General features: G+C 32.5%; 1 protein-coding gene across 3 annotated transcripts in view; it reads left to right on the forward strand.

Annotated features, from left to right (window-relative positions):
* The first annotated feature begins 5,453 nt into the window (after positions 1-5,453).
* The window catches only part of LOC130647592 (poly [ADP-ribose] polymerase tankyrase-like), a 35,680-nt gene continuing 16,937 nt past the window's right edge, over positions 5,454-24,196 (forward strand). The window contains exons 1-19 of one of the 3 annotated variants that reach the window (XM_057453510.1): positions 5,454-5,634; positions 5,940-6,083; positions 8,119-8,297; positions 8,406-8,607; positions 8,802-9,243; positions 10,304-10,502; positions 13,368-13,565; positions 13,691-13,854; positions 14,313-14,529; positions 14,694-14,850; positions 15,499-15,707; positions 17,287-17,508; positions 17,714-17,761; positions 17,870-18,004; positions 18,575-18,733; positions 19,685-20,017; positions 20,670-20,867; positions 21,831-22,201; positions 22,492-22,598. In XM_057453510.1, coding sequence (XP_057309493.1) covers positions 5,948-6,083; positions 8,119-8,297; positions 8,406-8,607; positions 8,802-9,243; positions 10,304-10,502; positions 13,368-13,565; positions 13,691-13,854; positions 14,313-14,529; positions 14,694-14,850; positions 15,499-15,707; positions 17,287-17,508; positions 17,714-17,761; positions 17,870-18,004; positions 18,575-18,733; positions 19,685-20,017; positions 20,670-20,867; positions 21,831-22,201; positions 22,492-22,598 — 3,676 coding nt within the window. In that variant the 5' untranslated portion in view covers positions 5,454-5,634; positions 5,940-5,947. Of the gene's footprint in view, positions 5,635-5,793; positions 5,842-5,939; positions 6,084-8,118; positions 8,298-8,405; positions 8,608-8,801; positions 9,244-10,303; positions 10,503-13,367; positions 13,566-13,690; positions 13,855-14,312; positions 14,530-14,693; positions 14,851-15,498; positions 15,708-17,286; positions 17,509-17,713; positions 17,762-17,869; positions 18,005-18,574; positions 18,734-19,684; positions 20,018-20,669; positions 20,868-21,830; positions 22,202-22,491; positions 22,599-24,196 lie in introns of those variants that run through there. The other 2 variants (XM_057453507.1, XM_057453509.1) reach the window with 2 other exon arrangements.

The following is a 24,196-nucleotide window of genomic DNA, read 5'->3' on the forward strand; positions in this document are numbered from 1 at the left end:
CCATATAATCCAAAGACTAGTTACGTACCAACCCATGGAAAAGATGTTGTTATTCATTATAGGAGTTCCTCCTATCAGGTGAAATTTCCAGGCATATTTTTCGACTACGAATTTCATTCTACATCGCTTGTGAATATGCGGAATACCCATCTCTTTGGTCTACTTAAATAACTTTTGCTGTGTATTGCGCTACCGCGCATGTGGATTACCAAATGAGCATCCAAACTCTGAGTTGCCTTTGGTTTGTGCTGTCAATAATGTCAAGTACTTAAAATTCTATCACAGCTAGGTGCTGAACTACACGGACCGAAACGATTGCCAAGCCTAAACAACAAATTTAAACAAAAAATATCAAGGAACTGCGTTACGGGTTCGGAGGGTGTGGCGTCGAGGAAGAAGAATTCCGAAACAAAAGTATCTCAAGTAGCTGATAGAGACATCCCTGGTGCAGGCTTACGTACCCCAATGCGGACCTTTGGAGTAGAAGCGTTATTGAGAAAAGTCAAGGCCTCGCGCGCATCGGCATCTAGCGGTTGTTGCAAATTGTTTAATTCTACGCCTACTTGATACTTGACGAGCAAATGACCGCTCATAAATAATTGAAAGGGAAGGCAGCGCGATCGATGGCCAACGACTAATTTTGAGGAGATTTGAGCAAGTAGTAATCCAAAAAACAATGTAAAGTATATCTCTACTGCTACCGCAAAACCGGGTGGATAAGCCAAGCCCCCTCAGCCGATTAGGTACACTTGCCACATCTGAGCCATATTCGATTGCTACCCAAGCTACCAAAGCCCTTTACTTCCACTTACTGTAATCGTTAGTCCTGCATTTAGGTGTTTTTACAGACACGGGGTAAGCCATTTTTGCAGGTGCAGAAAACCTAAAAGCAATTCTCATACTTAAAGTAACTTAGATAGGTCTAATTAAAACATTTAAAATGCTTGACCCTCAAAAAAGGCTAGGTTTAAATTTTTTGAGGGTAGACCATACGCAAGCGTTGTTATGTAAACTATTACGGCATAAATATATACGTGTGATATATATCGAAACTTCAAATGTGCTTAACATGTCTGAGTTCTTGATAAACCGTAAGTTTTCTTAGACGTGCTAATTTTATACCTTTTTAACAATACAACTTTACTGGTTGACACTACTACCTCATTCAACACAAAACGATAAAAAGAAAATTTTCTAAAGCTTCAAGAATTTTAAGGGATTCTCGACTATTTTGTCAGTGATCATCAGCGATTTTGTTGGCTTTGATTATGTACTATTAGGGGGAAATGTTAATAAAAATGTATAGTAATGCCACTGCCAATCCAACATGGATTTTTGTGAGGAAACATTATTTTACAACTCATCAAAAAGGCGAGTTTACTAGACAGGTATACTCCATTAACAAAATTGGCTTTTAGCTGGTTTTAAAAGGTGAACTCATCAATTTTGGTCAATTTTTTCTGTAAAAAGCTGTGCAAGGAAACAGAAGTAATAGAGAATTATTAGAGGCGTCAAAATGTAAAAAGGCGAACTATGGATGATCTAAGTGAATACGTACTAAGGTGAAAAACCTTCTATTCCCCTGAGTGCCCCCTAATTAGTCTGTACTATATACCTTGTAATAAGTCTTATCAACTAATTGTTTGGTTACAGATTAATTACAGTTTCTTTTTCCACCATTTTGCTCATGTGTTCATATAACTAGTTGTCTGCATAGTAATTATATACTGTTGTTTCTATATATTATACCCATTTGTTGTGACTTGTAGCACTGATTCATGTTGTTGCAAATATACTAAAAACGATAGCGTGTACACCTAACAAGCAATATACACTAAGTTTTTTATCTATGATAAAATACCTATATATGTCTGTCGGTCTGTTTGTTTGTCACGCAAAATGGTACCGCAAGTAGCGAGACGTATGAATTGCGGTATAAAAAGATCGGGCCAATCGTATGCATTAAAATCCGTGTATGCATTAAAATTAATGATATTACTTGGTATACATGCGATATCAAAAATGGCAATAGGACTGTATAATATGGTCTGCATGGTGGCAATGGTATCAGCTATTTTTTTTGTCTAGGTCAAAATGATATATTTGAAGTTTGGAAATATAGCTTTAAATACCATCCCTCAAAAGCTCTGGCTTAAGTGTATTTAGAAACTTGTGTTCTTTTTCTTTCTAGATTGCATACAAAGAGAGTGAGAGATGTAATGTTTCAATACATACGATAAAAGGAAGAAAGTGAAAGCTCACACATTTGAAGCTGTTTTAAAATGTTGATAAAGTTCAAAAATTGTTTTTGTTGAAAAAAACATTGAATTCTGCAGATTGTTTGTTTTTGTTTCGATTATTTCCCGCGAATTGTCGAAACTCATTGCAGCAGATTCTCGGCAGAGTTTTCGTGACTTTAAGAAAATATTTTCATAACAAATTCTGAAATCTTGTGTGAAAATACCACAAGCTACTTTACTGGTCTTCTCTTCCGCGGAACAAAATGTCACGAAGTAACGCGAAAGTCTGTTATTATGAAAGTCCTGTGTATTATCTTCCGGTTAAAACAGTGAAAATCTCGACAAAATGTTCGCGCATTCTCTCGAAGTTTTCAATTTAAAGGTTTTTAACTTTGTAAACTGATAATTTTGCATGGTTATTCGCTCTCAAAATCTTTATTAATCTTGGGTTTAAGGCGATCAACACTGACAATATTGTGGTTATTTCTGGCGCTCTTTAGTTTTTGAATTGTTCAGCAGAGTGGTCATTTCACAACCTCGTCCGCAGAACTCTTCTACGCCTATGATATTCAGTTTTAATGCATTTCCGCAAGATATAGGCGCCTCGCTGTTATATATCGAACAAAAACAAAAGAAGCGCTAGGGACAAAGTATTGTTCAAAGTATTTAATTTTGCATGCAGCTTGCGACATGCTTCGCAACCCTATTTTAAATTTTAGTATATCATGCACTATTTTTCCTTGTTTTAAGATCAAACAATCTTTGACCATCTCCTCGTTTCTATTTAAAATACGCATCCAGTCAAGATCCGTCTGGGCCAGGGATTTTACTGAGTCGTCCCATCCAGAACATTATCGGCGTAGAAGACCTCTGGGGACGAGGTTGTCCCTGCGTCCCATATTCGCATATCTTTTACCTAAAACATCATGGAAACAATCATCACCATCATGAAGCATTGTTTCTTAAAATAAATTTACATAATGCGTGCATATAATTTTTTTTATATATATTTCTGCCATACGTCTCGGTCTAAAGCAAATGTGCATGCCTTTTTTCAGGAAAGGCCATGCTCTTCCCTGAGTTATTTCTTCATTATAAAAAGCCATGTCGAAATAGGTCTTTTATACCATCCTTCAGCATAGGCAAGGGCTATTTTGACAGGTGTGTTATCCAGTAGCCTTATAACATGTCCTGACCATCTTTGTCGTTTGTAATTGTTTCCGCCCATTTTACATTCAACACTTTCGTTCGTAAAAGTTTGCGTTGAAATACATCAATCTCAAGCTCTTTTTTCTTATTGAGTGTCCATATTTCTGCATTGTAGAGAATATTGGCGTGACGTATGTATCGAACGTTTTCATTTTCATTTTTATCGCTACTTTCTTATTTGTTAGGATATCCTTAATTTTGTTTATTGCATAAATTGCTAGACCTTTACGTCTGGTTATATCTTCGTTCGCGTCTAAAAAACTGCCTTATAATTTGCATATTTTCCAGTTATAGCTCGATCTACTGACGTAATAATCTTCTGTTTTTTCGGCACTCATAATTAGATTTCTGTTTTTAAGTTTAGCTGGTAGTTCTTGTTTCATCTTCTCAATTTCGAGTCGATTAGATGTTATCATACTCGTCAGCATATTCAAGATTTATATTAATGTGACGTTTGCCTGGTCTTACGGTAGTGTAGTTATGTTCTTGAAGGTGGTATGGTACTGCATTACTTGATTTACAATAGTTATGATCTTCGTGTCTGTTTTCCAAGGTTTTGGCTAAGTAGAAATTGAACTCATTCGCTGACCTACAATAACCTTGAGGGGCTCTGGTGTCTGTTTTAAAGAATGTAGTGGTATGATTTCCGATTTTTACTGCTAATTCCACTTGGATAAGTTTAAAGACAAGATGAAGTCCTTCTGGTTGAAGTATCATTTAAAAATCAGTGATCAAAGATTTTCTGACGATTGAGTCGAAAGCTTTGCTCATATCATACATGACTATGCGCACGCTTTCGGTTTTCGATGTAATTGTTCCATCTATTACTAGTTTAGCTGCAAAGACATGTTCAGTTGTACTTCTGATTTTACGGTATGCTGCTTGGCCAGGGGGGATGTTCTCATCTAGTTCCATACCAATTCTTTCGGTTAAACATATGACAAGTATGTTTCGTATAACTGAAAGAAGGATGATAGCTCTTAAATTTTGAGGTGGACCTTTCGGTTTACCGAGTTTTTGTAATGCACATAATATACCTTGTATCATTTTTTTTAGGTTCATCGCCTGTTTCAGCCGTTTTATTGTGGATTGAAGGAATGTGTTGATTTATTTCATTAGGTGAGTATTTTAATAGCTCGACTGTTATTTCGTCACATTCTGGACTTTTTTTATTTTTCATTTTATTTGCAGCTTTCCTTATTTCTTCTGTTGTGAAGGAATTATCATTTTTCCTGGCTTAACAATTGGAATCGGTTCGGCATTTTTATAGATTCCGTCTGTATGAGTAAGGATTTTTTTTGCTGTTAGCCTTTAAGTTCTTTAACTGCTTCATACATTTTCTTAGAGTCATTGGTTGTATTCTCTAGATTTTTCAGTGTCTTGGCTAACTTTTCCTTTTGTACATATTTTATGATGTTATGCATTTTCGCCAGTATTTAATTTCCTTTCAATGCCTTTTTTGACATTATCGTTTGTAGAATTTCGATATATGTACAATTTATTTTGTCGATCTGATAATCTTTTCATGCCTTATATTTATTCTTATGTCGGTTATTACAGTTTTGTGATCCGATTTCGTTTCTATTCCGTTGTATGATCTGGAGTTATTAGCGGTAATATTCAGGGTTTTTTCCAGTGAGACTGTTACAGAATTTAATTGTTTCTTCTAGGTTTTGTTCAGTTGTTTTTTTTGTAGTAGCATAAGCGCTGATGATGTGTAGCTTATAGTCATTTCTGACGGCAATTGTAAGGAGATGTACTTGAACTGATATCGGTTTAAAGTCGGCTTTATGTTACCTGATTTAAGCGCTATCATACCGGATCCTTTCAGATGAGTTTCTTGTACTGCGAGAGCGGTTAGTTTGTATCTGATAAAATCTTCACATATCGTTTCTGTTTTTGTTGGATTAGGAAAACCTTGACGGTTAAAACTTCAAAAGCGATTGGTTTTGTTGAATTTCATGTTTTGTTGTTTTATGCACTTTGAGCTAATGTAAAAACGGCAATCTCGTTAAAGATTCAAGTAGCGCCACTGTCGACTGTTTTTTTGGTCATGGAAACAAGGTTGGCTTTAATTTTTTGAAAACTATATTCTATTGCCTTAAATATCACAACAAACTTGGACGCGTGGGGTTGGACCAGAGCTTGATTCTTCAATTCATTTTTTTAAAAATTTATTTATCTAGTAAGTAAGACGAGTGGCTACGCAAACTTGTTTATTTGATGAAAGTATTCTGCTAAGACTTAAACTGGCCCAGGCAGTTTATATGAATTTAGCTGAACTCAGCCTTTTTAAATTCAATTGTTTATTGTCCTATATAAACCTCGTTTTTATAAGTGTTTTCCTCTATCGCTACAGGTTTATTTAAATTAATTTTTAAGAAACTGCTAGGTATAGCCATAGCTAGCGTTCGCTCGTGTTGTTGATTACAATTTAGTAAAACACCAGCTGCAATTTTAGCTTTAGCTATCTTGTATATTTTGTTTAAGGCTTAAAGATGACTGATGTTGAAATGGATGCATTGGCGGACACAGATACTGAAGATGCAGCAGATGAACATGTTCCAGAACAAAATAGCTCCATTCCAAAGTTATTTCGACTGTCTAGTCGTATTGCATCCTTAAAAAGAAGAGGTGTGCTTTTCTACCTTTTGTTGTGTGTTAAGATTAATACCCCTGTGCATGTATGTGCACAGGGGTATGTCTTGCATCTTCTGGTCTTTAATAATTTAGTGAACATTCACGCTTACGAGTGTGCACCTAATTTCATGATGCTTCTAAAGTAAGAAATTTATTACAGTACTTTTCCTTTAAAATTGAGATAACCCCCATAAAAAAAATATTTATAAATATCTTCGTTTGGCGTGTGCAATGTTTAAATTTCTGTGAGGTTGTCTTTAAGAAAAGTCTAAATAATTTTAATGGGCAGCAAATAATTTAATTCAACCATGTAAAACAAGACATATAATTAAATAATATAATAAGATTTAATTTAACCACAAGTGGTATTTAATTTAACCACAAGTATTGTTAATGATGCTAATATAAAGTTTAAAATATTTGATATTGGTTTTCAAAACAGAACTTTTAAATGCATTGCCAAACGGAACAACTTGAATTCTCTCTAGAAAATCAGTTTGTTAGTTAATTTTCATTGATTTTCATGTTTGATGAGGGGCATGGTGAGGTGCATAAATGTGTACAGCCTACAATCTTTTGAGGTGTACAAAAACATGTGATACAGGCTCAAGTTTTTGTTTAACATACGAGGCACATGAAATGACATGTACTAAGATTTTGAATTTTGAGGCCCTGATGTGCATATGAGGAACTTTCTATCTTAGTTAATTAATTTTCGTGAAGACTGATTTTCGTGAGATAAAAAAGTGCATTTTGCGAAGATTAATTTTCACGAATCAATCAATTTTGGATATTTCATGAATACTATTTTTTTTCAAATCAGTCTATTTCAGATAATTCCCCAATTTTTTCGCAAACAGACCATTCTTTGATACAATGGTACAAAAAGATGATTGAAGAACAGTGTACTGTCAGTTCAAAGAGGAAATTATTATTGGCACTTTTCGAAGAAAAAATTATGTTTTTTTAACATCGCCAAGGATGTTTATCCCAAACCAAACGCAAGGAAAGTAAAGCAATTGATGCAAAGAAATTTACGAAATGTTTGAAAAACTTAAAATTTGCGATAAATAAGGTTGTAAAATCTTTTATTGAGAACAAAAGAGAAAAAAATCCATCTGTTTTTCAAAAATATTGCGATGATTAATTTTAGCGAATAAGTCATTTCAAGTAATTATGCAAAGATTTATTTTCATGATTTGATTTTTCTGCGAATTTTCTGGGAACATTAGCAACTCATCAATATGAAAGTTCTATCTCAGTTTTCAAAATTTTAGTTTGTGTTAATGGAAATCAGTTTTTGACTATCCTGAACTTTAAATCATCAATTTTACTCAATGCAACCAAATTAGTCAAATTTTAAATTCAGAATTAATTAAGTGTTAAGCTTAATTGAATTTTTTGCAATCTGTTTGGTTTTTTGTCATATGTACTTAGCTGTTGCAGCCATGTTTTGTATAGCTATTTTTCATATATACATAATACATTGGGTAGTATAATTTATATAATTAATTCTTTTTTTAACACACTTTTTTCTCAGTCTGTTTGCACTTAACTTTATGAAAACAAACAGCCTGAAGTATATAAACACCTTATACGATTGCCCTTACTTCGGTTGTTGACTAGCAGAGCTTTGTCTTTTGATGTCAAGGGTACGCTATAACAGGCCTGTGTAAGTGTTATGTTAACAGTAGTAACACATGAGCATTGATTGGAAGACCTGGTTGGCCTGGTTTGAAGGTCATTATTGTATACCATGTGCAACCCGTACTAGCATGGTAAACATGTAGGTTATGCAGGGAAGAATTGTGATGATGATGGACATTAGTGTATATATATAAAGTGAATGCACCAATTATCGTCATGTGGACATTATAAATGTTTAAAATTCTTAGTGAAGTTAGAAATCTAAAAATTTAAGTTTTTTAAGCAAATAGTTTAGGAATAACAATAGTCAACATGTATTTGTGTATTTTAGATGTACAACTGCAATTTTTATGATCTATTTATGCATGCTTCTGAATTATAGGAAAACATCGAGAACCAAAAGAAACTGAAAATGAATTTGAATTTTATGCAGATGACCACGTAACAGTTAGAGCACCAAATAACTTATTTTATTTGGCAAAAATTCTTGAAGATGTGTCAGATGAAACAGAACAAATTAATGTTGCCTGGTATGATTTGGTATGTTCTAATACATACAAGGTATGGTTAAAAAGGATTCTGATCAGAATTGTGTTAAGATATTTTTATTTTTATGTGTATGATAAAAATTCTAAATATATACTTGATGATATATAATAATCGGTTTAGGTTTCATATGATGATTCAATTTACAGAGCAACCATCATTACACAAGTTAAAGTGAAGGAAGACAAAAAATCTGGTTTGTATTTTATAGCAAAACAAAGTTTACAAGAAACAAATCAGCTTTTGAGAGAAGCAGTTGGTGGTGTTAAAGTTATTGGGAGTCAGGATAACATTGGTAATGTTATTGAAGCAGACAGTGAAAAGGGTTAGTGACTCTTCTGTTATATACAGGCACTCAGTATTTCTGATGAATATACGTTTGTCCTCACAAGAAGGAAGAGGTTCATGCAATAACAAACAAAGGAAAGCGAAAGATATGGAACTATATATGAATTGTGTATATTCACTCTCTAAACAAACTGTAATTTTACCTCCATTTTTACGTCCATTCCATTATAGGTTCTGAGACTGAGGAACCACTGAAGAAAAGACCTAGAAGAAGTAGAGATGGTAAAGCTAAACCAGGCAAGCCAAAAGGGCCAAGTTCTGCAAAAACAAAAACGAAAATTCAGAAAAATCTGATTCCCAACTTAGACATTGAATTACTGGAGAAAGACCCTGTGTTTGGAGAGCCAAATGACATACCTTTAATTTCAGTAAAATGGGGAATAAAGTCTGTCTTACTAGATGACATGAAAGAATTGAAGCGCTTACACAAAGATACAGCCAATATATACACCGTTCACTGGGCAAGAAGTCCGCATCTGAGTTATGGACCTGTGCACTATGCCTTGTTAATGGAGAATAAGGAAGCATTAAAGATTTTACATGATCTCGAAGACAGAGATGATGTTAATGCTGAAAGACCTAAAACAAACTTAGAAGAGATATCAACAGGAGGGTTTGTATCACCTTTTTTTCTCTCATTTTTAACTCTCTCTCCATTTTATACTTTCTTTTGTTTTACCTCTGTGAAATGTACTTTATTGGGATTAACTTTTGATGGATGGCTTTATCGATAGAACCTAAATGTTTCCATTTAAATTTAATTTTGCATATAGTGTTCTTTCCAACCCTCACAATTTGCATTTGCAATTACAGAGGTAAATCTTGTTTGCAGGGGCACTTCTTCACATTGGTTAACAACACACACTAACAGTCTTTTAAAACATTTAAAAAAAAATACAGTGAAGAATCTTTTGGCCAGAAAGATTAGTGAGCTGGCCGGCCTTTTTGATTTTTTTAAAATTATTTTCAATGATCTACATTTACCATAAAATGTAGTCAATAAAAGTGTTATTTCTCACATGTAAATAAATCTTATCATTGTGAAGAAATTTAAATTTATTTAATTAACACAAAGCCAGAATGGAACATCTTATTGGTTATATACTTTCTCCAATAATTTAACCACTGGTGCTTATTCAAAAGTTACAGTTTCATTTATGTGGGCTGAAGTTCCTGGGCTTTTATGATGCTGGAACTGTATGTGTTGACAAAATAGTATTTGCAGAGAGACGTCAAGCGATCTTAATATGCATTTAGCAATGTTTGCCCTTTTTTTAAATTTTAAGGATTGCCTTAATTTTTTTGTGGATATTGTGGATTGGAATAGTAGATGCTTGACAAAACATTATTGTGGATTTTAGGTTACAAACATGATTTTAAGATCTAAATTAAAGAGTCAAAGTTTTCGCATGCATTTTTGGAACAAAGCTATTGTAAAAATTGCACTAGTTTAAGGCTAACATGTTTTTATAAAGATTTAAAAAATTCCCAGATTATCTCTTTTCTCCTAATTTTTTTTGGATGACGTCAATGCTAACATTTTATAAGAGTTGTGCCGAAAAAAATATATGAAATATATATACGTAATTTAATCCCTGCAAAGTTTAATCCTTTAATTCCTGCAAAGTTGAATCCTGGTAAAGTGTGCATGTTTGTAAAAATTTTATGTTTAGATATGACTTCCGTACATTTGGGCATGCTGTTCGAGTTGTCACAGTTAGTAGAGGAAATCAAGAGGGAAACAATGCTTTTGTGTCTGATAATGATGGTGAAATTTTTACGGACATTGATTTGCAATTAAAATTTGCACTTAAGCACAATCTTTCATATGATTTCATCATGTGGTACTTTAAAAGGCTCTTAAAAATGAAGGTAAGAACTTTTTCTTTGTTTGGAAATATGTGATCTCTCCGAATTGGCATTACTGTGAGGGTAAAATACTGACTTGCTGCCTGTAAACCATAATACCCTATTATTCAACTTTGAAAAGTTAAAATAGAGGCCCATAAAAAGAGAATTAAATTTCCCACTACACAGTACTCAAGTCAGTTTTTTTGAAATCAGTTACGGAGTCTAAGAGATGTATACCATTGTAACGCTCAGCGTTAATTTGAGAATTTAATTTCAACTTTTTCAGTATTAAGAGGCGTTAAAAAGGAATATGGTGATGCATTATTACTGCATCTCAGTTATGTGGTTATTTTTTATCATCATGAAATTTCTACACTTCGTCCTTAGTATTAAATCTCAGACTAAGTGTTTTTATAAGCCATATTTTTATATAAAAAACATGTACTATTTAAATCCCTTTTATCCATATTCTATTTTATCCATATTCTATACACTCTCCTTTGTGAATGAATTAACTAATTTTCCTCATATTTTAAATATGAAAGCTAATGGTAACCTTGTGGCAGAGTGCTGTTCACTTCCAGTACTGAAGGTCTTGGGTTCAAACCTTCGTCAAGTCATGCTAGAGACTAAGTGTGAATCTATCCTTTTTGCTTAGCGCAGAATAGGATTGATATCTTAGGCGATTGTCTAGTTGAGTGATTGCTGTGCTTGTACAAATTTTGTAGCTCAAATTGGAGCGTAAATGCACCAGGTCCCCCTTCGCAAGACCCTCGTTGATAGTAGTATCAATAGAAACTGAAGAGGCTATCCTGGGTAAATAATTTCAATAATAATAATCCATCAAAGCAAAACGAAAATGTGATATGATTATGCACGCTTTTTTGTAAGAACATGAAAATCCAATTTTGCTGAAAAAAGCTAAGAACAGCCTTAGTCTGAATTCACCTCTACACATTATATTTTTTTTAGTGCTATAGTTCATGAATAGTGTAATATTATCATCAAGTAAAACAACTAATTTGTCCATAAACATAAATGTTCGGAAAGTTTAAGAAAAAAATTAAACCAAATTCCAAAGCTTATGGTATTAGGAACGAAAGTTTGAACAGTAGCCCAAGGTTGATTTTCACAGGCTTCTGTAAAATGAACTTGTATAATGGCTAACAGCAAGGATGTTTGAATTTATTAATAATAATTAATTTTTGTTAATTTGATTCAATTTGATAAACTGGATTAAAGCAGTCACTAACCAAAAATCAAATTTATTTATTTAATTTGTATATTTAATTTTTAAAACCAAATTTTTTACAGAATTTAATTGCTTTAAGTTCATGAAAAATTTTAAGAATTTAGCAGGAAAAACGTATTTCAATTGAAATGAGTAGATGCAACAAATTCTGTTTGCAATGAACAGTTAAGAAATATCTTTGGGAAGGGAAGCCTCCCTCAGACCCTTTTTTATATGTACAACCAGTATACCTCACGCCTCGAACGTCAGGCACATAAGTATATTTGATGTCCTGAACATCAGACACATTCTTATTACTGGCAGTCTTCATGCTATGAGCATCAGGCGCACGACACAGTTAAGATGATCTGAGAGTCAGGCACATGACATGCCCTGAGCATCAGGCGCATGTTTTATATTCATGTGATGATTACAGTTATAATATCATGGTTGACATGCTCTAAGCGTCAGGTACGTATTTCCTAAATGGCTTATGAAGGAGGTGCAGCATGTATTCAAGCTTAAAGAAAATTTAAATGTTGAACTGAAGGTACATTTTTGTATTAAAAACAGCTTTGTGTGCTGTGAAATAATCACAATAATTTCAATATCAACAGATTCAACACTGGGTCATTATTCAATCCTATGCTTAATATAAACTCCTATTTCATTCCTGTATAATTCTCAGTCTGATCTCTTAAGATTATGTCTACTGATATTTATACAAATGATGAAGGGATGCGTTGTGCAATACCAAAATCTGTAGTTCTCCCTGGCTCAAAATAACCATTAAAGTGTCCAACCATATAGTAAAAAGAAGCAAAAAGAAAACACATAACTTGATCTGTGTCAATTTGCCATGATGCTAAATTTAAATTCTGAATATGCTGTAGCGGTACGTTTAATTCATTAGAAGTTCAGTGTTATAACGATGCTGCTCACGAGACAAAGAGAATAAACTGAGTATTAATACTGCAACTATTCTTTCAACTTTTTAGCAAAAAATAAAAAAATATTCTGCATGCTACTCAACAATGGTCTGGGTAAACAGCAACATATAAAAAGAGAGTTTGTTTTAGATGTTTTGCTTACGTCAGCAGTGTAGTGCAGATAAAAAGAATTGGCGAAATTTATTTATTCTTTGTCTGTGATGTGTAGAGGTTGAAATACTGCTCAAAATAATGTACAGGACAATGTACGCCTAAAGAGATATAAGGGTTGCTTTTGCTGATGTCAGCAAATAACTTTGAAAACACAAAAAGAAATTTGTATAACATTGCCTTCATCCTATAGATCTTCAAACGCTGATCAAGAAAATGTATAGGATGATGTATCTTTGACAAACGGTTGCAGAGATATTTGGGTTTAAAGGTTTTTTAATGACTTCATCAACCCGTCCACCCTGAAACGGATTCGGGCACCCAGGTTTGAGAAGCATACCCAAATTGGTCCCAGGTAGTCCCTAGTTACCTTCGTTTCCAAGTAATTTAGCCTCAAAGTTTTCAGTGCACTGTAATGGCTAATGGTTAACACCATTAATATGCCTAATAATGCTAAAAAGCAAACTGCTCTAAATTTCAGACCATGCTACACGTGCAAAATTATTTTTTAACTTTGAAGAAAACTATTGAGACTTAACTTATCAACTAATTTAGGATGACGAATTGTATGACATGATGTACGTAGCTATAGAAAACGGACACTATAAGTTAGCTGGTGCTATCATGACAAATGCTGTTAAAACAGACGCGTATGGGTATAATTTTTTACACAAAGAGGTGTTGTCAAGTAAGAAAATATCACTATCGAAGTTTAGAAGTCCGTCCATTACAAAGAAGCCATATTCCAAGCAGGTATTTATGTATTAAATGAATTGTCAATTTTTTTACAATATTTGTATTTATATACATATATATTTTTTCATCTGCAAAAGTTTTTTGCATCAGTAAAATATTCATAAAATTGAATCTCCCTTTAGATTTATCCTCTACATTGCGCTTGTATCAACCCTAATGTGGAATATATGCAACAGCTGTTTGCTGTTCTACCTGAGTATACGATACCTGATTATCAACAAAGAGGGCCAATTCACTATGCTGCAGCTTGTGAAGGTGATGGTCCAATGAAATACTTACTCTCAAGGTAAAAAGATAAAATAAAATGAATAATATTTTGTGTTTTGAATCCTGCAAAAGTGCAATGTGTAAATATTGTCTTTGATGAAAAATTGTTGAGACCTTTATATTCATGTTGGGATTTGACATAGCCAATTTAAAACAGCTTTGTTTGCTTGAATTTTGATAGCTTTGGTACGATTGCAGTAAAATGGTGATACTGATGTACATGAAAAATGACGACTCTGATCTAAATTTTACTTAGATTAGCCACATTGCCTTACCATTCTAGGCTTCGTTTATTCAACTTAATTTAATTAGATATAACTTGTTTATATGCTCCAAACAGCTGATAAATTTTGGCATGTCTTGGCAAAAAAATTAAAAAATTATGTACAATAATGAAAATCTTCCGAAAGAAAGCTATTATGAGATCTATAAAAAAGAAAAATATGACGTTTTTTGAAATTTATTTGTTGATTTTAGGGGGGTTGATCCCAACAGTCACGATACCAAGCTAAATACTCCTCTTATCATTGCTGCAAAGACTGGACGTGCTCATAACATTCGTGCACTGATGGATTGCACTATTGATACTGAAAATGAAGAAGGTGAAAATAAAATCGAGAAAAAAGTAAAAATCAATTTTAAGAACAAAGGTACCATGACTGCCCTCCATTATGCTGCAGAGCGTGGGTTTATTGTAAGTAAATCTTTTTTGTGAATGTCAAATTTTTTGTAATGTTGTTTTATCACACAGCAACCAATTTATGAGCCAGCATTCCTTTGACATGGTTATCTATCTTATTGTAAAAGGTGAAATATATTTGTACCCTGTGTTCAATAATGATAATGTGATTTTTAAAGGATGTTGTAAAAGTGCTTATTGAGCTTGGTGCAAGTATAGATTTACAAACGGGTGCTGGTAAAGAGAATATGACTCCACTTGGTTTTGCAGCACAAAAAGGACATTATGATGTTGTTAAACTTCTTGTTGAAAAGGGTGCTTCACCAGATAAGAAAAGTGAGCAACTGATGATTAATTAACAAATTTATAATAGAGGAAATATCTGCAAAAGGAAATTTTGCAGGATTTATTCTAGTAGCATTTTTTTCTGCCCCTAATCTCCAACACAAGGCATACCTAAAATCAAAGTAAAATTATTAAAAGAGATTTTTATCATTCGGGGCTTCACAGGGTGTTATAGTAATTCTCACACCTAAAAGAAGAATAAGTATATAATTTTAAAAATTTTGCAGATCTTTTAAAATTTAAAAATATATCATTATTTCAAAATAAGAAGTAAAAGCGTATTAGAAGTCTATTTTTAACTTAAGAACAAAACGTAATTTCATGTGATACATTAACGTAATACAGTAAAGGATACAGTCTATAGTTTATCAAAATTTCAAAAACTTGTTCAATGATAGTATACTTAATTAAATAATTTCCTGGAAAAGCCCTTGAAAATATCAAACATATCATATACCTAACTTTTCTTAAAGATAATTCTGTAAATTTTTCAATAAATAAGAACATTCAATGAATGAAATGTAGAATATTTTTATGTTATTGATATATATCAAACAATGTCAATATGATTCAGCCGCAAAACTGAATTTGTGAAATATTATTATAAGTGTATGAAAATGAAACTGTTATTTTTTACAGTGCGACGTTCAAAAACAGCTTTAATGTATGCATGCATGAACGGCCATAGTCAAATTGTTGCATACTTACTGAGAATCGGAGTAAACCCAAGTGCCGAAGATTCATCACAAAATACTCCAATCCATTATGCTGCAGCATATGGTTGGTATCACTGCGTTCAGTTATTACTGGAAGGTGGTGCAAATGCAGATAAACCAAATAATTGGAGGGTAATGCCTGAATCTATTTTTTCTGTTGCTTACATTTTGATATGTATATTGTTATCAACTTCTACTATATGAGGTTTTCAACAGTAAGAAGTAAATTTTGTCTTCCTTATTGTCCTGACATGATTTTTTTTTAAAAAAAATCACAGATCTTGCGTAAAACTAATGATATTGTGAAATGCTTGCCAAAAAATGCCAGAAATAAAATTCTTAAATTTCCTGACTTTTTTTAAAAACCAAAAAATGTCATACATTTTTAAGGATTATCTATTTGTCGCACTCAATTTTTATAATGGATTTTCTTTTGTGCATTCTATAATTCCAAAATCTGAATCTCAATCAATCCAATTTGCCTTCCTTGTTTGATTCCTTTAACTTGATTCTTGTGATTCTAAGTTACACTTTTACTAATTCTAATTCTCCTAAAATCTTACAAATTTTTGTATGTGCTTCCTGCTAGTAAAAAAAATAAAGCTAAAAGTTAGTTTCAAAATGAGTGAGAACCCTGATTTTAAAATATTTAGGGGAGAGTGTAGCGATTCTTTTGCTTGTGTTGAGGTCGCAAACCAATCTAACATTTCATCAACATTCTTTTGTGATTTTTGATGAAACTTGAATGTTTGATGGAATTGAATTTAATTTTTGTATATGACCAAACAGTCTATCAAAATTTCAATGTTTATTTATTCACAAATTCAAAATGGATTGGGACAACATTGGCCATACTAAATGAGTAAGTTGACTCAAATAAGGAGTTGAGTAAATCTAAAAAAATGAAACGACCATTTTAACAATATCATCCAAGAACAAAAAATCAAAGATAGACTCTTAATGAAATAGATGTTTTGGTTGGCCATTTTTAACTTTGGGTTCGTTTTGGGTAAACTTAGTAATATCACCACACAGGTTTTGGCAGACTTGGACTAACCCTTCTTTATTTAGCAACCAGAGAATTGAAAATTTCCAAAATATTTGAAGAACGATTAAACTATCCTTGCACCGATGATAACAAACAAGTTATGATCAGAAATGAAGTCGAATATATATTCAAAAAGTTGCCCCAAACCAGCAAATTATTAAATTTTTAAAAGACCTTGCATATAGAGCTAAGATATTTGATGAAAAACTCCACCAACTCAATCAAACATCGAAGTTTTAATTATTTTATCAGTAAAGTGTTGTTCTAGAACTTATTTTGTAAAAATCATCGAACACAATTTTTCGTTAAAAGGTTCACCCATACACAAACTTGATAATCATCAACACCAGGAAATCTGAATGTTTAATGAAACGCTTGAATAGTTTGTGTTGACCTTTATACTGTACACAGATTCACCTAAAAGGGGAAGGAAATTAAAACTTTTCAACTCCAGCAGAAATGGATAGTCTTTTTAAACTTTTTTAAACAAGGTCTTGAAAAACATGAAAAAATATTTTGAGAAAATACTGTGTATCCTCTATAGGTTTTGTAATTTTCCCTAATATTGAAATTTTTATGGAAATTTGTAATACATTAAAATAAATAAGTGAATGAATAAAAGAGGATCATATAAGAATGAAATGTTTTTGGCTATTTTTATAGACAACACCTTTAGCAGTATCCATCTTAAAAGGACACATGGAAATTAGTGAACTTCTGTTAAGCGTTGATGTCGATGTTGATTATGCTGATGAAATGGGCCGCACATTTGCCATGAAACAAGTTGTGAAAGATTTTACAGACGAAATGGTCAAAATTACAAAATTTCTGATAAAAGAAAAACATTCTGATGTCAACAAAACTGATATCGAGGGTTGGAATATTGTGAGTATTTTTTTATCTCTTAGTACACAATGTTTAAAAAAATGTTTTAGGTGAGTAAAAACTAAACTTTTTCTTTTTGCACAAAAGTGCCACTCTTGAGTACTTACTCTTTATTGTTTTCTTTGTCTCTAAGAATTTTTTTTAATTTTTTTTGGTTAAACAGAAGATTGAAATAAGAACCCTTATACCACTTCTTTATGCCTAGCTTCATCACCTTGCATCAAATTCCATCTATGAGGATACAGGATATGACGTAAGTATGAGCGTTTAAAACATAGTAGTAAATTAGGGGTCATAATAAGGTAGATTTTAAAACCTGGATGTTGTCATTACCTAATCAAATGGTTGCTTTTAAATTCAGTGTTCATACCCAGAGCTCATCAAAAGCTATAGTGATATTTGCGTGACTGTTGCTGAATTTTTAATAAAGTCTGGTGTTGAAATGAATGCCATGAACAAAAACGGAGAGACGCCAGTTATGATTGCTGTTCAGCAGGTAGTTTGTTTAATATGTTTTTGCATTAATGTTATAAATATGTCTGTTTTATAAATGGGTCTATTTCAACATTAATTTTCAATCTGAAAAACAAACAGCCAAAATTTACATACTAACATAAAAACAAGGTTAGTTTAGAGAAATATTTTAGTTTTTTGTGAAGCGGTGTACATATAGTTTATCTTCATTATTTTTCAAATTAACTTGCCAATTGGGCTAATTATACACGTTTCGTAAAAGAGTAAATCACATATTTTGCTACCCTATTGGGCCTAATAAAGTTAAAGGTTTACATTCCTGTTCAGCTAGCTAGTTAATTGTATAAAACAAGTGTATGCAACTATTGTTCTGGTTGGGCTTTCCAGATTCTATATAAAAATTTTAAACATCGAATGTACGAAATATTAAAAATTAAGATTTTAACTGGTCATAACATAACATCACTGGTGCAACTTTGGGTAGAATAAATATAATTTCTGTTTTATTGGTACGTTGCAAGTTGCAAGTTCCAAGCTTCAATGACGTTAATGAATTAGTTTTTTGTAGCATTGTAATTTCACCTTTTTGTAGAAAAATTTTCCATTGGTGCATTGTTTACTGAAGAATGGGGCAGACGTTTCTGTTGGAAACACTGTAAATGAAAATGAAGACATACTCCATCTTGTTCTGAAAAACGATGATGTTAATTTTGATGGAATTATTGATCTTGAAGATCTATATGGAGATGAGGTGATGTTTTTTTTTGCAATGGAATGAAATGTATCTTTTAAATCACTTGTTGTTGTTATTATTTTTATTTTTTAAAGCTTTCGGCAGTAACAGTGGCCATCATCAGCAATGTAATTTTTTTTCACAAGGACAAGTTTATATATATGCTAGTAAACACAGAGTTTTAAATAAATTACCAATATATGGTAGTTGACCACGCACATATTTTTTTCCTGGTCAAGTCAGATATATGGTTACTTTAATTATAAGTTAGTGCGTGCTAGTAAACTTGTCCTTTTAAAAAGAAATGTTGTATTACTGATAATGGCGGCGGTAACAACCAAAAGCTTCAATAAAAATAATTACTAATGACGTAAATTTCAGCCATTAAACTCTCCTCTATGCAGATCGAATTTTGTGTTTTGGTATGCAAATATATTATATTAGTGAAGATATTATTTCGGTTTGTCTCTCCAGTATTCATGATGGGAGATGGATCTCCCGTAACGTCGCCTACTAAACTATCATGTTCAAGAAATGATAAAATTTCCTCAGTAATATTATATCAGGTTCAGCTACAAGTGTTACAAATGGTAGCAACATAAAATCATATATATTTTGGTCAGTCATTCTGCACAAATAATTGTCTGGGATAGCTGCCAGATATATAAGTAACAAATTACCAATATAATTGGTAATCGCGGATTAAAATGTAAAAAATTCAATTTTGATCTTTAACTTTTAAAAGCAAACTGTTTCTGATTCTAAGCTATAATTACATTCTGCAAGTTTTCTCCAAATTTCTCTAAAAATACTGTGGTATATGTCCAATTTACTTCGTGAAACACAGCTTTCATGGCTTGTACTTTTGTTGCATAAAATTATTGCTTAATTTGAGACATATTTGTGTGAAACACTTTACTTAAGTCTGGATATGTTCAAAACTTATTTTTTAGTTTGTTATTTATTTAGGAATCTAAAAAAGAAATCGAAAGTTCTACGAATCACAATTGGAACAATGAAATAGTGAAGAAGATATCACAGAAGAAATTAAACATTGCTTGGAAAGAAATCGTTGAAGCTTTAATTAGAAGTAAATGCAGTATGAATGGCATAACAAAGAAAGGAGAGACTGCATTGCTAATGTCTTTTTCTGGACCTGGTGATCTGACTAAGTTATTACTAAACCATGGCGCAAATCCCCTACTTGGTAGAAACGAATTTGGAGAAAATTTTTTGCATGTTATGGCACGGAAATGTTATTGCATTTCAGCTGTCATGTTTTTGAAGGAGATACTAAAAAAGGTAAAATGTTTTGTCATGTAAAATTGTGATTGCTTTGTCAGAATTTACAGTTAAGGCTGTTTGTTAGACCTCCATTTTTTGAGAGTCTTTAGAGAATGGCCAATGGTGGCATTCAGAGAATAAAACTTTGAATTTCGGTAGTCCAGATGCTAGAAACAGCTCTCTTGACATTAATTCATTTTGACATTGAAGAAAGGATTCAAATCAATAAATTCAATTAATTTTATTGTTGCATGCTATGAATCTTTGGCTGACTTTGTTAGGTAGGGTTTTTTTAAACAAACACATCAGCTAGGTAACAATGTATGAATAGTAAGTAATAAGAAAAAATAGATGCTTTATTGGGAATTCGACTAGTATTTTCAATTAGTCCTTGCCTGTCTAACGAACAAAATAGAGGCTAGCTAGCACCTAGTCCTTAACTCGCCTGAATAGCAAAGCTAAATTAGAGTAAACAGCATAGTCCATATACCGTATTTTCCGGTATATAACCTACACCACATTATAACCCTCACCAACAGTGAAAGTCGTAAAAATCAACTTATAACCTGCGGGTTATATACCAGAAAATACGGTACAAGAGTTGAGATATTAATTTTTTCTTAGTATAACATGCCCAAGCCTTATATCAAGTAACATTAATTTTTTGTAGTACAACCTATCTGAAGATTTTGTAAATGCAAGAGAAAATAATGGTTTAACGCCGTTACACTTGGCATGCATGGTTTACAACAAGTACCGCACTCACCCTGAGATGGAAAAAGCAGCGGATTTTATTGCCACCCTTCTTTCTGTTGGCAAAAATATTAATGTTGCAGCACAAATTGGTAAGAAAACAGAAGGAATAAATGTAAGTAAAAATTTGTAAAAAAATAATGATTTATTTTTGCTTCACTATTTTCTCATCATTTTCCAATATTTTTATCCATAAAGAAATGTAGCAACTAGTTGAAAAGCCCATGTAAATATGGCCCATGGAGGTATATTTCAATCACGCATCAAAAAATGTTTTTTGTATAAATCTGCTAGCCCATTGCATTGTAAGCTTGAAACGCTGATCAGAATAAGGTGTAGGATCATAGGATCATAGATTTTAGAGTTAGGGAGATATAAGAGTTTTGATGATGTTGTTAGTCCAGTTTTTGGCAATTGACCATATTTTGATACCAGATGATCCATAGTAACTGGGGATGAAATTACTGACTTCACCACACATTTTCAGGTTTTTATTTTGCACCATATATATAAAGGCAATGCAATGGCTTACTAATTGTAATAATAATATTGACATAATTATGATATATTGACATTATAATCTACATCAAATAACTAATTTGGCACTCAGCAATTAAGATATAGTTGCCTGATTATTTTTAGTAGAAAACGAGCATGTCAACAGTGCCCTCACAAACACAAGCACTTAGCGTATTATTATTTGTACTTCATGGATTAGTTTCCTGTAAATTACCTTTCAAAAACCATGGGAAAAAACATGGAAAATATGGCTAAATTATGTGGATCACAGTTGTCAGACACCACCGCCTTCTATTATTAGCACCCTTTTATGTTAAGACCAGGTTTCCGAGGATATTTCTTAAAAAAGTTCCTAATCCAATTTCACCATACCTTTCCCGCTGCAGTATAGTAGCTTAGTACTTTAGCAGGCAAATTTGCGAAATTATCCTTTTGTTAAATACTCAAGAAATCATTTAAAATTTCGTATTTTTATCTTATCTGCTAAATGTAATTTTGTCAATCTGCAAAATGAAATATTCCCACAAATTAGTATCTTCGCAGAATTTTATATTTTTAGATCAGAAGAAGGGATATACTGGAATTGAGTTATCAACCAAATTGTAGCAAAGAAAATAAATGCGAGTTTAAAGAATACTGCAAATATGGGCTATGTACTGCTACGCATTTGCTTGTTCTGACACCCTTTCATAGAACTTCAAACTTATTGAAAGAAATGTTAAAACAACAAAATAAAACAGAAGTAAATAGACTGGATCGTTATGGACGTTCACCTTTACATGTGTGCATCAAGCAAAAATCACTCATTCCTGATTGTGAACATTTTGAAGCCATGTTAAAGAACCTGATTACAGCTGGGGCTGATGTAAACTTGCTTTCTGGTGATAAGGATGAAGATCATTGTGCCACACCACTTTCTCTAGGAACAAGGTGTGTTATTTCAATTGTTTTTTTAATCATCTATCCTGAAAGTAATACTTTCCTAAACATATTTGTTCTTGACATCAGAAATTGCTAAACTTAAGACACTAAGAATTAAAAAAAAGTTGATCTAGATCCCTCTATTTTTCTTGGAATTTTTTATTTTTGCCAAAAAATTGTCTAAATTCACTGCAAAATCTCCTTTTAAATCCTCTAAAATCCTCTTCTTTCTTTGAAAATTTTTGTAGCCATCCACTTATAGACGTGTTTTCATATGTAATTTTTGTTTTTTATTATAGAAATTTGTCTGCTGTGAAAGTACTTCTTTCTGCTTCTGCAGATCCGAATAAAAAAGATATGTGTACTGGTCGCACATCAATATCATATGCTGTTGAAAATAAAAATGGTAATTATGATAAACACGCATCATTACCAGTAGGTTCTGTAATTACGGATAATGTAAACACTGTTTTTTTACTTTCGAAAATTAAAAGTATAGTTGAGTAGATGTTTAATTATGTTTTGATGTAGATGTCTGTGTGCAAATTTAAAACCATTATTTATACTGCAGCTCTTTACCGCATAAACATATACAATTAAGTTATTATGGATAATCTTGCAAAATCTCACAATTTGCAGGGCTGTAGTCATTGTTAGTAGGTTTTGTGTTTAAGGATGTGAACATCGCTTTTTTAACATTTAGAATGAAAAGTATTGTTACAGATTACATGTTTTGTTACTTAATATGTGTAGAGTAGTCTTTATCGTGTGGAAAAATTAAAGGGTTTACCCGTCATAAATTGTCTGGTCCTCAGATTATCATCTTTCACACATATTCCAGACTTTTCATGTATCTTTAGCACAAGGTAGCGATCTGACTACCATTTTGAACAAAATAATATTATGAGACCAGCCAGGAGGCATGGTGTCGAAATACCTTGTTTAGCCACAAGTAACTGTGCGACTTGCCATAGAACGCTCTGTAAAGGACTCAATAGGAGCGGCAAACTTTAAAGCAATCAGGTGGAGCGCTTTATTAAAGGTATCCAGTATGTCGCAAATGGAGTAAGGCGCACACAACATAGTGTTTCTGGCATAATATTTTTTTAAAAAAATTAGTTTGCTGCAACTTAAGCTGAAATGAAAACACATTTTACTGCTTGTTGTCATAGCAAAAACAATCATGCAACATTGCTTTATTTTCCAGGAAAATTTCTTGTAAAAGTTTAAAAATCGATCGCGATACTGGGCTAAACATTCACTACAGTTTAACCATGTTTCACATATGTATAGACGTAATACACCTTCTAAAAAGACTTCATTGCAACTTCAGCTTAAATAAAAATTCAGCAAACAGCCATTGTTAATACCAGGCTGAGTGCTTTACAGGTACACCATGTCGCACAGGAGTATAGACGTACTACCATTTTCCATAAAATTTTATTGGGACTTTGGTTAAAACAATTTCAGAAAACAATCCTGTCCAATTAAAAAAAATTACTCAGAAATTTTATCTTGCAGCATAAGTTTTTATAGCAACATAACTGCATTTTGGATAGAGTTTAAAATTTTTTGTATGTAGCCAAACTGTATTTGACAACTTTCATTTTCTAGTGATAGGAAGCTGAAGCGTTAGATAGATAACCACAACCTCAAATACAAATCTCTATAACAGTAATACGCTAGTACCGTCTGTCTGTCTGTCACTTTTGTAAAGTCGATTATATTTTTCACAATTTTAATCAATAGTCTATAAAACATCACCTATAAAATTGTTTTGTAATTTACCAAACTTTGACGTTAAAATAATATGAACGTGAAAGGAAGGTATAACATTATTAATGAAGCCATTACCCTGCACTTAAAACTTTGAGGTCAAATAACTTGGAAACGATGTGGTGACGTCAGTGATTTTTCACCGCGTGGGTAACTAGGGACCACCTGGGACCAATTTAGGTAAGTTTTCCAAACCTGGATCCCCAAATCCGTTTCGAATGGATGGGT

The sequence above is a fragment of the Hydractinia symbiolongicarpus genome, chromosome 6 (assembly GCF_029227915.1).
Source record: "Hydractinia symbiolongicarpus strain clone_291-10 chromosome 6, HSymV2.1, whole genome shotgun sequence".
Taxonomy (NCBI): domain Eukaryota; kingdom Metazoa; phylum Cnidaria; class Hydrozoa; order Anthoathecata; family Hydractiniidae; genus Hydractinia; species Hydractinia symbiolongicarpus.